Source organism: Mycetomoellerius zeteki, unplaced genomic scaffold, assembly GCF_001594055.1.
Source record: "Mycetomoellerius zeteki isolate Tzet28-1 unplaced genomic scaffold, Tzet1.0 scaffold25, whole genome shotgun sequence".
In the NCBI taxonomy this organism is placed as follows: Eukaryota; Metazoa; Arthropoda; class Insecta; order Hymenoptera; family Formicidae; genus Mycetomoellerius; species Mycetomoellerius zeteki.
This window is the reverse complement of record NW_017257227.1, coordinates 3,431,374-3,447,632: the sequence shown is the minus strand read 5'-3', so window position 1 is coordinate 3,447,632 and position 16,259 is coordinate 3,431,374. Positions and strand designations below refer to the sequence as shown.

Here is a 16,259-nt window from a genome sequence, read left to right as displayed (position 1 = left end):
GTCAAGTTCACCCACTTCGCGCATCGATCGTCGTCGGCGGCAGCGGAAAGAGCCTTTCGCTCGCGCTTAGCATACGCGTTGGTATCGAGCAAGTAACAACGACGGGCGAAGGTTGTTCAACTCGGGCGGATCTCGTAGCACCGTCGGGTATAACGGGTCCTAAGGCCCGCGCACGCCGGCCAGGCGCGCTCCACCTTCGTTCGGTTTACCTCCTCACGGCTAGAACGCGCGTGCACCGTACCCTCTTCCTCGGCCCGCTACGAACCTTCTCCAACCTTCTCCAACCTGGGTACGCAAGCACAACTTGTCGGGCAGCCAGTCAGCCGTGCACCATTGTCGAAAGATCGTCCGGGTAGTCGACACGCGTCTTCCGACACTCTTCTTCGCTTCAGTTCGCTTTGTCCGGTTTCGCGACGTCGCGGTCTCTTCCTTTCCTTTTCGCGAATTTATGAATACCGCGAGACTCGGTCAGATCAGTTCAGTCTAAGAGTTAGAGTTTCTTTCGGCGGTATTTTTTTTTTCTTTCGAACAGGTGGCCGTCGAGGACCTAACGCGCGGATTCGAACGAGTTCGGTGGTGCACCGAAAAATCGTTTTCTCGATCGTGCGCTCCGCGAAACCGTCGGGTGTGTGTATCGATCGCGTTTGAAGTGATTCGATGCTTCATCAAATTAATTGAGATATAGGTAAGATTGATAATTCGTGATGATCATTATATGCTTTGTAGAACACTAGATTTTTTATCATATAAATTTGTTAAAATGTTTGTTTTTATCATTAATTATTTAATGATAAGTATTTTGCATGTAATTATTTAAAAAGTATTATATAAATAGAAAAAAAATTTGCTTGTTCTTTCTTAGAAAAATCTAAATAAAGATATGTAACGAAATGGTATCTAAAATATGTAATATTCACAATATCTCTATTTTTCTTTAGTAAATGATGATAATTTTTTTAGCCAAATGTTAATTATTAACTAAATAAAGTTTTGTCTACATTTGCCGACTCGTGCATTAATTTAATAGCCTTTCGTAAAAAAATATTTTTAGCGTGCATTTTGACTGCCTGAACAAGTACTATCTTAAATGTAATATTACGATATTATAAATATATTATAATTTTTTTTTTAATGGCAAGCACAAAAGTAAAGTGGAATTTATTCGAAATAATTAATAATCAATTTCCGCATTCGTAATCATATAACGGTAATGAATTTCATTGAATGCGCGAAGAAATTATCCTGTTGAGAAATGTAAATGCGAGATATTACGAGATGTTGGAAACGAAAATAAACAGAAGCATTGCACGGTCCAGGTTCGAGATACGATACCACTGATAAATTACTTGTATCTGTTTCATTGCGCTACAACTCGCAGTCGCTTCCTCGTGAAGAACTCGCTGCTCTTCTTCCTGTTTCTTTTTTTTTTGCATCATTACATTACGTTACACTTGTTGAATCGTGTTGCACGGTTGTCTTACTATATTGTCTCATTAGACGATTAAAGGTAATAGGAGCACTTTTGGAATTTATGCGCCACGCTCCAAAAGAGATCTGAAAATGAATGGACAGATTATTCTAATATGCTAGATGGCCTATTTCTATCGAATCAATTGATTGTTGAAGATGATAGGATCTTTAATAAATGTGAAGTTAAATAATTTGAAAAATTTAAGATATTTTTGGCGTTAAAATTTTTATAAATTTAAATAATTAAATTAATATGTTTATAAATGTATATATACAATGTATTTACATTTGTAAAGTTTAATTAGTTCTTAAAATTTTTTATCTTTTCCTAATTTATAAAATATCAATAAGAGAATGTTTTTGTTAATGCAAACTCACTTCAATATTTCCTGTAATAGGAAGAGGATAAAAATACGTGACACTCTGTAAAATATTCTGTTGCTTGGAAATAAGTTTTAAAAATTATTAATGTTTTGGCAAAAGATCAATTCATATATTCAAAAGAAGATAAAAATAGCTGTTTCGTTTCTATTACGTGAACACTTTCAATTTTCGTTCGTTGTTGTTGTCGTTTTTTTTTTCCCCCTCTCTCTCTCTCTCTCTCTCTCTCTCTCTCTCTCTCTCTCTCTCTCTCTCTCTCTCTCTCTCTCTCTCTCTCTCTGTGTGTGTGTGTGTCATTAAATTATTTAGTTTTTCACGCTTCGCTGAAACTGTTTTTCATAATGAAAACTTCACACGGAATAAAAAAATAAGAAATTAACTGGAGCATTTTTCACGATAGTGAAGTAGCAAATATTATCATTTTTAATGTGGATTATAAGTTAAAGATCGGCACTTTTGCGTGAAAAACGTCTATCGTGCGAAACGGTCACGGTATGGAGGCATATCCGATTTTCATAATACAATTGCTTATCTACCCCTTTGAATAAGATCTGATCCGATCGCAATTAAATTAATGCGATTTACTGACCTGGATGATCGAGAGACTCGCAGTCGGCCGATCATCTGCCATTCTTCATGCCTTGTCGTTTCGTTTCTTATCCGCTATGATCTAATTTTAGCGGCAATGGATGTTCGGCGCTCGTTAGAGCGCAAATCTGTTCGTTAAATAGCGTGTCTTTATTGCGCGCGATCTTTTCCGCTGGTGTTCAACGTTCCAGAAACGGGGATATCGTTCTTACAATCTCGAGAATATTATACAAATAATCTTTGGCGATTCCCTCTATCGGTCAGCTTGAAGATTGAGCTAGAAACTATTTCCATTTTTTTTTTTTTTTTCACTTAAATCTCCTATCCACTGATAATATTTGTAAGGATTACGGATATCTGTTGGATCTTAAATAAGCAATATTTTTTGATACAATTAATAAATTACAAAATATTGAATCGTTTCCTTTATCTATTTATTATAATTAAATGTGTCAATCTCTTATTAATTCTTTTCTTTATTATTTATTGATATGTTAATTTATTATGCCTATTTATTAAACTTTACTCGTTATCAAATGATTTGAATTAGGTGGGGAGGGAGAGAGAGAGAGAGAGTAGTTCCCCGTAAATGCATTTGCGTCTATTTACGCTAGAATGTTACAGAAAATTGCTACCATGTTTGCCACCAAAAATAGTCAGTGCGTAAATAAAAAGAGCATGTATAGTAACAATTATTGTTGCGTACAACGGTTCTATTCATTAGAAAATTATCGACTCTATTAAAATAATTACATCCAAATTGAAATTCTTGTCCAATTTTTCTAATTATTATATAAACGCTCATAGTATACAAATGCTTTAATTATTAAATTAAAGTGTTTATATACTACATGCACTAATGGAGTTATTATAAGTGTGGAGTTATTATTACAAATAATAATCTCGTTACATTTTGCTTTTATTAATATAATTTTAAATAATATATTTTCAACTCCGAAAAGTTTATGGTATTCGAAAATTAAACTCGACATGTTTAAAATTTTAGTACTTATACTTAGCCAGGCAATTAATTGTATTTGATAGTATTGCATGATATATTATGTTACTCTGATCTGGCACGTCCCTTCAGAATTATAAATCTTTTCACAACATTGTTTATGGCTCAATAAAATTGCCTGCGGTTTTCATGAAGAAACATTCAAATGGTTAACGGTACGTGCCTCGCTCGTATCGGATTCTACGGCTATTCTACCGATGGAATAATGCCTTGTCGGACTTCTCGCACACTTTGACTGCATTCCTTGAGATGTACGATGCGGCGTCACATTCGATGGACACCCGAAGAAGATCGACGCCCGTTCAGTACCGTTAGCGGACACGAATATGAACATGGAAAAAATGCAACGGTAAAAAAGTATCCATGTGACAATCCGTGATTGTTAGAGAATTCTACCTACGAGAAATGTAGGGTTTACAGCGCGTCGACTACTTCAAGTCAAGGCTAAGAGCCTTCATTGAAACCTTCGCCAGAGATTTCAACGCAGGAGGAAGAACGTTCCGTTCGTTTATCATCAGCCTGACCTCTTCCCTCCTGTCCCGGGATTTCGTGGACCTCATTTTATAATCCGTTATTTAAAATATTATCTATACCAAGTCTGCCCAATTTAAACTCCGCAGCCAAAACACAAAGCTATCGATGCAAACAAATTCAATGTGGATAAGATTTAGAGGACTGTAAAATGTTGATACGCATCTGAGTGACGCTTATCAACACTTTATAGTTCCTAAAATCTTACTCACATTGAATTTTTTTGCGTCGATGACTTTGCGTTTTGGTTCCGGAGTTCAAATTGGACAGGCCTGATCTACACAATGTATTATTTTAAAATTTATGTTTATATATCGATATTCGATATATAAATATTTATATCTGTCGATTACGATTCTTATTCAGAGGCGATTATACGAGTTTTTTTATTCAACTTTAAGTTAAAAAAAACTTATATTATCTGCATTGTAATGTGTGGTACGAAATTTTATAAATTTTATTGCGCAGATGAGTGCTTAACTTACGTCAATGGTAAAATAATGTTATTGTTCGCATTCTGTGTGCATAGACGATTGGAACAATCGGAAATGAGCATCGAATACGAACGATGCTTTCAATCGAAACCTTAGTTGACAAATCGATAATCAGAAATTCATGTCGTGTACCCTGTGTAAACTCATCACCTCGCCAAAGTCAACTATCTCGACAATTGCGTCATTGCGGTAATCATTAACGATCGCATGCATTTTTAGTTTTTTGATTGTTGCATTCAATGCAGTTGCAATTCTTGATATTCAAACGAAGAGTAATATCTATCTCAAAAATTGAAAATTCATATAAAAATATCAATTTCAATTTATAAAATAAACATTAACACGATCACGAATTATACTGTAAGACTATATTCCAAAACATTTACTTTGAGGAAATTTTACTCGAAATATATAGTACACGTAATGTATATTACATATCGAATAAAATTTTTCTGGGAGAGGACGTTTTGAAATGTAGCCTAGAATACTTTAAATGTCTATCTCTATCGTTTATCGATTTTGATATTGTGTAATATTTAAATTTAATATCCATGATTTTACGTATATGTGTAAATTTAACGTTACATTATCGTATATTTACGATTCTATTTGTAAAATAGTAAAAATTAAATTCGCAAAAGAAGAAGAAGAAAATTAAATTATATTTCTATTTTGTTAAATATAAGTTCACAATAAATTAAAGAATATCATTTGATTAATATTTATTCGTACTTTATGAAACGCATTGTGTCAGATTATCGTAACAAATATCGAAATGTAAATACATGGTACATACAAATCCTTGCAATATAGTTGATACGTACCCAAGCTCATGAATATTAACGCAAGCGTCGCATCTTTTGTCGGTCGTAAAATTAAAACCTTCGACTTCCGCGCGTTTGCTCCACCGTTTCCGACCACCGTTCTTTCCTCATAAGAGTCGCGCAATCGCGTCTTTCATGATCAAGTAAGATTGTTTTTTTGCGACCGATGTGATTCTCTTCCTGTTGACTTGTTCTCGATAACATAGTGCAACGAGAGATCTATCCAAGATCTAGATTGTTGCTCAAGATCAGGTTCAGCGTTTGAGTGTAGGTCATCGTGTCGAGGACAGCCTCTAGCCTCGCGCATCTCAATTCGCGAGATCCTCTGTCTTTTTACAATTCGTCGCACATCATTCTCATAATGTCCCAGAATTTGTAAATAAGTTGAGTAAAATTTTTCTATGGTTTATCTTTTAGATTCTATTAAAAATATTTTTTAATTTTTGTTTCAGTGCGAAAATGCGGATGCAGCTATTAAAGATCGTGGTGGTCCTGTTGGTAGCAGGATCGGGTGACACCAGACCGCAGAATGGTAGGTGTTCTACAAAAAATTATATGATGATAATATATACATATCTCGAATTACGACGCGATCGAAAATGATCGGTGCAATGAAACGCTCATTTAGCAATAAAACCGTGTAACGTGACGAACTGGCAGCAGGAAGCAGTGTTTTCTAAACGCAAAATTGATGCTTTCGTCGCGGTGTAATGTTCGTAGTCAATGAACCGTGTCTATTCCATTGCAGATTTGTTATCTCTAATGTATCTTAATTAGCTAGAGAATGTTCAAGTAATGGTTAGTTAGTAATCCGATATATGCATTTGCGTTTTACGTGGCAGATCTGTGTACTTATATTTGTATCTATACTACGTACAATTCTCAACGTGTTTTACTCTTTCTCTTAGTAACGCGTTATTCATTTCTTGTTCGAAAGGATTGAATTTACGTTCAATGTTCCAATTATGGAGAAAACGCATAAGAGAGCATCAATCGCGAGCGTAATTACTCAATAGCATCAATTGTTGTAGCGTGTCGGATAACAACTTGTCTTCTTTGTAAAACCGTAATTACGCCACTGTTTCTCGTGCACCAACGTTACCACCCGCGTTTTTCTTGCAAAACCGAATTTCCTAAGACGGAAATGTTTAACTTGGTAGAATTTAAAGCATTGAGAAATCCTTGCGTTTTAACGGGACAGCAATTCCATGTGTTTCGCTATTATTAGTGCATTATCATTGTTACGTCGACGTTGCGTGTGTCGGCAGTCGATTTGTGTCATTAGAATTCCTCTTTAAAATTAAAAATAAAAATTCTTATCGTTTTTCACCTTTCAGGCGCAGATTCGCAAGCGAAGACGATAGAAAGGAACGACGCGGGATGGAGAGGCATCCAAGTCTCGAGCAAGTCACACGACATTGTTCGAGACGATAGCAGGTATACGGGGACTTCCGGAAGTAATAGAAAGTATATCACACATTTCCGCGATAGTGCCGATTCGTCGCGTGAGCACAACACAGTCGCGAACGCGCGATCGCTTAGCGTTCGTCGTTCCAAGATCGATGACATCTGGACGATGCCTAAATTTAGAGCGATAAATGCTCCTCCATATTTTTCAAGGACGGATGTGTTAGGTGGTATCGCGAAATTCGCTACTGTTGTTCAAAACTCGAACGAAGTAAATAAACCTTCGTTTCACGCTTCCTCTGGCGATTCTAAAATAATTCAGAATGAAAGGATAAATTGGACAAGATTTAGCTCCGATTCAAAGAATGCTGGAAATTTGGAAAGATCGAAATCTGGCGTGATTTCGAATGAAAATCTCGATCCAATAACGCAAACGAAGTACTCATATGGAGCAGGAAATGATTTCTTAGCAACTCATGCATCTGGTTTCGAGAGGACAAATGACGATATCTCTGTTGCAGTAGAAAATCGTCGGAAGTCTAGTTCAGTTAGGTTTGATTCATTCGTGAATAAGGATGTTGAAGGCGAGATGTCACGTTGGAAGCAGGGTGTAAATAGATTTTCTTTGCAAATAGCGAGGACAAATGTTCCGCGCGATTCTCAGGCAAATGCTTCTACTCATTCTATTCATAAAGATCGTAATTCGATTCGCAAAACTACAAACTCGAGCGTGATTTCTCACGGAAATTCGAAGCCGAGTGTCGTTATTAATTCTTCTCGCTCCATTGGCGATCACGGTGACTTGAATAATTCAGAAAGATCGGCGCATGACGCGAAGACAGTTTTGATCCCGAATTCGAAATTTGAAATCGTTGGTCAATCCCCTGCGTTTCGCCGCAGGAACGCAACTACGTCCCATAGAAATTTCGTTAAGCTCCGGTATCCATACTCGACTTTGAATTGGCGGAATGTCAGCAACGTCGCATTGAACATGAAGATGAAGAATGGTAATAATATTTTTACCGACATTCAACTGAGAAAACCAGTAAAGCACTTTACGCGAATAGGTGCGAAGAAGCCCGTCAGTTTGAACAATCACGTGACGTCCAAACCGATGAAGAGCAATCATTCTTCGTCCGTTCAGGAATCGCCGAGTCAGAAAGTTGGTAGTGAAAATAGAACGGTGGACAAATACAACGATACGACCCTACATGATGCGTACTTGAAGAACTGGCCGAATGATGCTATTCAAGACTTTGAAGATCTATACAATTATGAGAAATATACTTCATCTTTGGAGGAGGAATCGAGTCATGAGTCGAGTCTATCCAGTGCTGAAGAAATACCGATCCTATCGTCAAACAACTATTTTGATCATTCGGACCCAATCCTCGATTCCAGTGTAAAGAAAATCATCCATTGGTTAAAGGTACCGGAAATCGTTCCAAACAATACGCAGTATTTCGATCACGATGATGACAAACCGATCGAGTCGAATTACGAGTCGATCTACGAAAACTTGGAACCCAATAGCCCGTTGAACACCAATACCCACGATGACAATTATGATACCGTCGTTCTTCAAGATGTACCGCTGAGTCAGAATCTTGATACAATAGACTCAAATTATCCAATCAGGTGGTCAAATCCAAGTTCGATTACATCTCTCCAATACGAAACAGATTCTTCGAATCCTTCCGCTCCTTTGATTCCTTCCTTCTGGCCCGGTGGGGCATTGCTGCAGAACAAGACCGTTTATAATCCTACGACACACGTGACACAGAATACGGTGGTTCATATCCTGAACGATGGTCTGAAGAAACCGAATGTGACTCGATTGAAAGCATCGGAAGCAAATGCGGCAGCTGCTAATCAAGCCACTTCTTCAGGGTCTTCCTCAGAGTCCTTGGTGCAGATACCCAACGTAATGTTTACTTCTCAGAAGGACGAGAATAAAAATATTTCCAAGCAGGAGACCGATACCTTCCCTTCGTCGACTTACAACACGAACTGTCCGACGATTATGATAAACACTTATACTCGCGTGAACAATACGCTTCAAAGCAAGGAAGGATGCACCGATCTAAATATAATCGTCAACTCGCATGTTTTGAATACGAATGTGTTCAAGCCGAGCAGCGCACCGGCGACTGCGGAGGATCATCAGACCTCATTAACGACGCAGAACTACGGTAGCGCAGATGAGAGCGAGGAATATTCTGATGTGCTTACCGATCTCTCCCATGTGGATTCTTTAGGTAATTACGTAACAGCGTCGACCGGAACATATTCCAACTTGCTCGAAACGCTGCAACCGGATCAACATGACTATTACGATTCCCAGAAAGATCCCAGTGAAATTTTAGATCCCGCTCAATCCTTGGGATTGTCGACCATCGATAATCTTCACACAGTTGAGGTGTCCCAGGGTACTCAGATCAGCGTTTCATTAACGAACGCGGAAGAGAGCCTTGCCGGATCATCCGTTGACGGTCCCGGCAATGACGCGTCAAGTTCCGCGGTCAATCCACCAGCTGCTAGCGCTTCCGCGAGCGGACCACCTGTTGCCGGAACTCCCGTTTCCGAAAATCCATCTGTGCCCGTCGCTCAGGAATTGCCGGTGTATTTAATCAAACCCGGTCCGGTGACCGGTCAGTCCAGTGCTGGTCTGGGTTCCTTGCAATTGTCAGCATTGCCGAATCTTCCCAGTCTTAATATCGCAACTAAACCCGATTTATCGAGCAGTGCTGGTTCATCCTTGTCGCCGGCTTTAGGCTCTTCAGGATCATTACCCGATGACGACGATGACGATGATGATGACTTTGATTTTGATTTTGATATGTCGCCAGGCGACGTGTTGCAGTACATGGCTAAGGCCTTCACATATTTTTCCTTTTTAAATCCGTTGGGTTATGGCGTCGTCAGTCTGACCTCAGCACCGTTTGTCGCAATGGCGGCAGGTATACTCGGCATAGCCGCGTTCATCTTCCCGTGGGCATTACCGAGTGCCTTCGAATTCGGGCGTTCCGCTGATAAGACGATCGGTTTCACACCGAATCTCGAGGAATTCGTCAAACAAGCCGTGCACAAGTACGATCGTCTGAACGAATGGAAGAGTAGACGTAGGAAGCGTAGAAGATGAATAGAACACCGATCGCTCTTGTGACGCTTGGTGAACTTCAGATAAGTAGGAGAGCCATAGTATAAAGCTTGTATGAAGCAAGTACGCTCCCGCTGTTAGAATTACTTTTACTTAAATTGGATAGAATTTACAAGATATACCGTAGTGATCGTTTGCATCATTTGATACCGGATTGAAAATGATACGTGGTTAGTAGAAAAGCAAAGAGAGAAGATAGCTAGATGATCATGTTTGTTTTTTAAAACATTATGTGGATACACTAATGTAGCACATATAATGATAATGCAGATAATTGTATAGTATTTTCATTCATCGAGAATGAAGTTTACTCAACTGGGTGGATAAAATCATAATGAAATAAATATAGTAATTAATAGTTTTCGCATCCGTCCTTCATAAATATAATTTATGTAAAATAATTAAGATGCTTATACTCGTAAACAATATATTTTTATATAATATTTAATATTTATTCTTTATTCTTACGCCAAATGTAGCATAATAAGAAAATACTCGCTATTTTACATAATCACATAATTACATGAAATGGGCGATAATCAGTACAATGATTAACTTAATATTTTATAACGTTACTATTAATAATTAACGTTATATTATTATTCATCGTTATTATATCATGTGTAGAATAATGAGAATACTGCGTCATTTTTTTATCTTATCATATATCTATAAAAATTTGTTATGTAGTATTTAAAAAAGATGTTCTGAGTACAATATTTATTATCTCTTTGCGGACTAAATTTCTCGTAAATAAGTGAAGATCAAGTATTTCGTTTATAATTTTATTTAATTGGAGGATTCAACGCTAATCAAATAATATTTATTATTTATTCAGAGAAATTTATTGAGATTCTGATAATATAGTTTGCTGATTATAATTATATATTATAGATTACCGTAAAAAAATTATTCAGTAGTTCAACTCGACATAAGACTGCAAAGAATTATGATTTAGTGTTTCTTTTTGTATTGGTGCTTTAATTTAATCAAATTTTACAACATTTCAGGGCATTCACAGTATTTGTGCCAACGAATATGTAATGTTAATAAAATATTCCAAACAAAGATTAATATTTCCCTCATTGGGCGGTTATATAATTTTTTACGCCTTCTTATATTCTATATAAAAAATATATGATCCTGTCTTTATACCTACGATCCTTCTAAATCCTATTCTATTATTACCGTAGAAAAATAACAAAATTTATCATAAAGGAAGAATCTTATTATTATTTTAAATTGTGTTAAAATGTTGGATGATTACATTTATATTTTGTTTACTTGCTTTAATTTCGTAAACATATCAAACATAAAAATAACTTTTGCTCTATCAAAATTTAATTTTTCGTAATTTCTTTTTCAGCTACTGTGACTATGCTTAAAAAAAATTCAGATTCTTTTATAAATTAAATTTATCTTATAAACTAAAATTAGAAACCGAAGTAGTTATTATCTATTTCTTCTTCTAAAATTAGATTCGCGGAAATCTCTTATTTTTGAATGTTATTAATTAAAACAATTAATTAAAAATTACTGCTTCTAAATTACATCTCTCATGATAGAAAACAATTTAAAGTTTATAATTGAATTATAACAGTTTCAATTTAGATTAATCTTTTTATTTTATTCTAAAACATATTGTAGATATAATAATTTATTTCAATATATTGCTCCATTGAATTTCATTAATTAACTCATGATGTTTGACAAGATGTCAATCTGTGCAAATCAAGCCTTACTTATTGCACAGAAAAGGTAAGAAATTTAATAACTATTTAGGCATTTTTGCTAATTCTTTGATTCATCCGGCTATATATATTCATAAAAATTATTCGTAAGAAATGAGAGAAAGAGAGAGAGAGAGAGAGAGAGAGAGAGAGAAAGAAAAAGAGAGAATGTGTGTTATATGTATCTTATTATTTTATGAATAATTAATAAAAATCCTGATTCAGAGAGAGAACAACGTGAAATATTATCATACAATATTTATTACGATATGATATGATAACTTATCTTTTATGTATAAAGCATGATACCCCATCATGTTAATCATGTTAATATGTGACGATGATAAAAATTGGAAGTACTCGGCGAAACTATATTTTATAACTCCTCAATAAATCTAACGATGAAATTTTATTTCAGTGGGCAAGTGAATGACACCCATCGTGATTTGAAGGATCTGCAATATATGGATCAGTCCCTGAGAACCGTCGCCACTCAACTCCTCAACGTTACAAATCCGCAGGACATGGTAAATGTGAATAACAAGGAACTCATCAAGGCTGAACACAACGTCGCGACTACGCCGAAATCCTCGGAGAACAGTGTCCCTTTGTTGATGAGGGATGTTAGTTCGGAGATCAATTTGGAGCCCGTGCATTTCGGTAGGCCAATTAATTCCAAATTCAGTTATTTCGAGAGTAGCCATCCAGGCCAAGCGATGGCGATGACGGAGGAAGAGCTTGAGCGAGAGATAAGCACAACGAGGCTGATTACCGCCTACAAAAATCATCCGACGACTACTGGCGGTATCTCCACTTGGATTCTGCTGAATCCTCCGTCTACAACCGTAAAGAGCGTAGAGATCGAGAAATCGAAGACACAGCAGCCGTTCCAGACGGAGGTACGACTTACAGTAAGACCAAGTTCGTCGATCGAAAAAGAAACGATTCCGCAGCCAGAAAAGATCACGGAGAAGACCACGCCACAGTTAACTCCTGTTATAACCACCGAGAAAGTGACTGTGATCACGAAGAAGCCGAGTATGACGACAACAAAGAAAATCGTGACTACTTCGAAACCGGAGAAAGTTACTCAGAATTCAGAAAAGACGGAATCTTCATCGAGCACAACTTTGAAGGTGATCCGCACCACAACAACAAGCACTTCGACGACGAGCGATGGAACAGCTACGTTGACGGCTGTTCTGACGACAAAGAAGAGTCAATCACCTCGAACTACTTCTAAGCCGAAAGTTACCACGTCGAGAACGACTTTGCATTCCAAGCCGGCAACAACGAAGCCGGCATCAATAAAACCGACGACGATGAAACCGGTGAGACCAAAACCAACGAGGAAATCCACGGTCAAACCTGAAACGATAAAGAATGACACCTCCACATCGACTGGTAAAATCGAGAAGGTGACCTTCAAACCGGTCTCGGTTATCACAACTCCGCAAGACAAGCTGGAAAATACTGAGAAGCCAATGTTCGTTACGAAGATAAAAGCGTCAGTGCTCATGGACACTCAAAAGACTCCAACTACTTTACTTCCGGCTACCACCGCGACTACCCTGAGCGCCAGTACGACGTTCAAGTCGAATTTTTCGACCGTAGATCTCGTAGAAGTACCGGTGAAATCGAAGCCGGTCAACACGAAAGGAAATAACGTGCTAAAAGTGCAACTGAAGAAGCCTATAGATGAGACCACGCAGATCGAGATACAGCCGATCAAAGTAAACGCGCCAATTTTGACAATCGAGAAGATCGATAAGATGGACGAAATCATGATGAAGGATATGGACGATCTCAATGACTCCAGAATAGATCTAAAATTTGACTTTAATCCCGAATTAACCAAAATTAATGTAGAAACAAAAGCGGAGGCGGATGCGATGACATCGACAAGCGCGACAGCGTCAACCACGACGAAGCGGCCGAGGCATAACTCGAAGAGAAAGAAGAACAAGACTCGAAGGCGCAAGCCTACTACGACCTCGCCAAGCTCGACGATGGTGCCTGTTCTAATGGAAACCAACGAGAGTGTTACTGATTCCACCATCACGGATAACGCAGTTCAGGAATCGAAGATCGCGCCCGAAACAAAAGTTGGGGCGAACACGACGAAGACTAAGAAGAAGCAACCGCAGAAGGCGATCAGCACTCAGATCTACAACTTCCTCAGTCGCGAAGTGATGCCTAGCTTCGGCGTCATGTCACTGGTAGGTTTGGGTCTTGGTCTCGCTTCTTATTTCCTGTATCCCTTCGGCGGTACTATCACCCGAAGAAATTACGACGTGGAGCCGAATTATAAATACAATATGGATGAATATGGCGGCAACTATGGGCAGAGCGAAGAGGAGATGTTATCCAAGGTGTATCAGGGTATGACAAATTATGAGAATAAGTATCCAGGAACGAAAGACAACTACAACAGCAACTACTATCAATATCAGCATTATGATGGTGCGTATGACACTCAAACGAAGAAAATCGAAACGAGATATCCATCAGTGACTACTTCTCCTGTTTACAAAGCCGTGGAGAACACTCAACCAGCGGTGAAGTATCGGAACACGGACTTCCAATATCCCGAAGCACAGACTACTCCAGTTTATTACGACCGTAAACGTCTAGATTTCGCGACGGAAGTCGGTACGAGTTCAGCGGCGAATCGGCAATTCGTGGTTGGCAACGTACCTAAGGAGTATCCATTCGACGTAAAAGCAGCGAACTTGCCAGTGGACAACAAGAAAGGTTACATGTCGACGGAAGTCGGACAGACGCAATTCGAGCGGGAGGTAACGCAAGACTTTGATTTCCCGAATGCGGCCGGCTTGAACAGTTATGGCCATTTGGGAGCATCAACTATCCGAGCGGATGACGGATACGAAGAGATTGAAATAACGCCAACAGCAGTGGCCGTCGAGCACGGTCCGCGATCCCTTAAGGTCAAACGCGCTGCCCTTAACGAGGGTGGCCGAGGGCGACGCTCAAGATCGAAGAGGGAGTCGGTAATTCAGATAATTCCGACGAAACGCGAATTAGAAGAAGAGCGCGAGGAGGCAGAGAAGGAGGAAGATTTGAACAACGAGATTCTGGATATCATTGATTCGGCTCTGCCAGGTGGCGAAGTGCCACACAAAACGAAAGGTAGCAATGAAAACGAAGTGGAGGATCTCGAGGGGCAGAAGAGAAAGCAACAGGAGGAAGCTAATACGCGCGCAAAGGAGTCCACCTTGAAAACTACACACACGGAGGACACGACGGAGATTCCCGCTTCTACGACCGTCGGAAAAATAGATGACGGCGGTACCAGCGTCTCTTCAGAAAAGTCTTCCGATACCACGCATCCCGCAGACTCGAAGGATCCCGAAACAATTGAGTGGTTCGACAGCTCGACCACGAAAAAGCCCTCAGAGGGCTTCAGTCTCATAAATTTTGTAAAGAAGGTGGCCGAAATTAAATTCAGATTGGGTTTGACAATTCTTAAGCACGCTAGCGAGGGTTTCGCGCGATATCTGGGTCACGTGCAGAAGAGAATCAACGGCGAGGAATGAGGGGGAAGGGAAGAACTCGGAGGAGCAGCGATGGAAGTTCTCGAGTTGTGTGGCGATATGCATTTTCCAATTTCACAGCGCAATACGGTGGACACGCGGTGGATAACGGCGACGGATGACGTGACGACAACCGTAGTCCTGCAAATAACGGTAGTCGGGGAACGCGAAGAAGCGGTTTCCCCCCACCCCCCGACTTCTTCGCGGCCGATTCGAGACGCAATTTCACGGGCAATCGTTTTTGTCCATCCGTAAACGATATGATGCGATACGATAGACGTCCTTTCACTTAGAAAGCTAAAACGACGAAGGGGAACACGGACTACTGTTACGATCACCGAATACGCGTCTCCTTTTTCAAGGTATCGCCATGAATATTGCAGATGGGGAACGCATCTTCTCTTTCAAGCTCCATCTCATCACGCGAGGGATCGACGAAAATGCCTTCAATGTGTTCCTTAAAAAAAACTCTATTCGATTAACGACAAGGTGTTTTAACTTTAGCCTTCGGGTCCTTGCGTGAGAATGCCTTTCGACACGCGATATACAATGTGATAAGATGCATTCTAGGGATAATTTATCGAAAGCAGGACGATCGAGATAGACGCGGGATTGGTGAGGGGTTTCGAGAGATTTTTTTCTCTCTCGCTCTCTTCCACACACAGGATCGATTGGATCTTTATTGAAAGTCGCTTTTTAATCTCTCTACAATTGTTTTGGTATATGCGCGCTGCTCTCTTACCCTCTCGCTGGAGGGCGAGCGAAAACGTATGGTGGAGCCGATTATTGGGCAGCTTAATTACACTGTAAAGTACACTATATAATTGAATAAATAAAATGAGTTGAACGAATAAATAAATAAATAGATAAGTATGTAAACTCTCTATGTAACACCCTGATATGCGCTATGTAAATAAATATTGGAGAATGTAAACGTTTGTGTTTCTCTCGCGTCAAAGCGTAACATTGATCTTTAAAACGGAAGGTTGCCGCAATATTTCAGTCTGTGAAAAAAAAACCCCAAGTCTGAAATATTTGAATCTTAAACGAATTTATGGCAACGTAATTAATTTAATTTGTTGCAAACGAAGCGCTTGTCGTA

General features: G+C 38.9%; 1 protein-coding gene across 1 annotated transcript; it reads left to right on the top strand.

Moving 5' to 3' along the window:
* The first annotated feature begins 354 nt into the window (after positions 1 to 354).
* Positions 355 to 16,143, top strand: LOC108723825 (probable serine/threonine-protein kinase nek3). The gene is made up of 4 exons (XM_018449832.1): positions 355 to 685; positions 5,759 to 5,838; positions 6,644 to 6,743; positions 12,022 to 16,143. The coding sequence occupies exons 2-4, from the start codon at positions 5,766 to 5,768 to the stop codon at positions 15,158 to 15,160; spliced, it is 3,312 nt and encodes a 1,103-aa protein (XP_018305334.1). The 5' UTR covers positions 355 to 685; positions 5,759 to 5,765; the 3' UTR covers positions 15,161 to 16,143.
* The last annotated feature ends 116 nt before the right edge of the window (positions 16,144 to 16,259 follow it).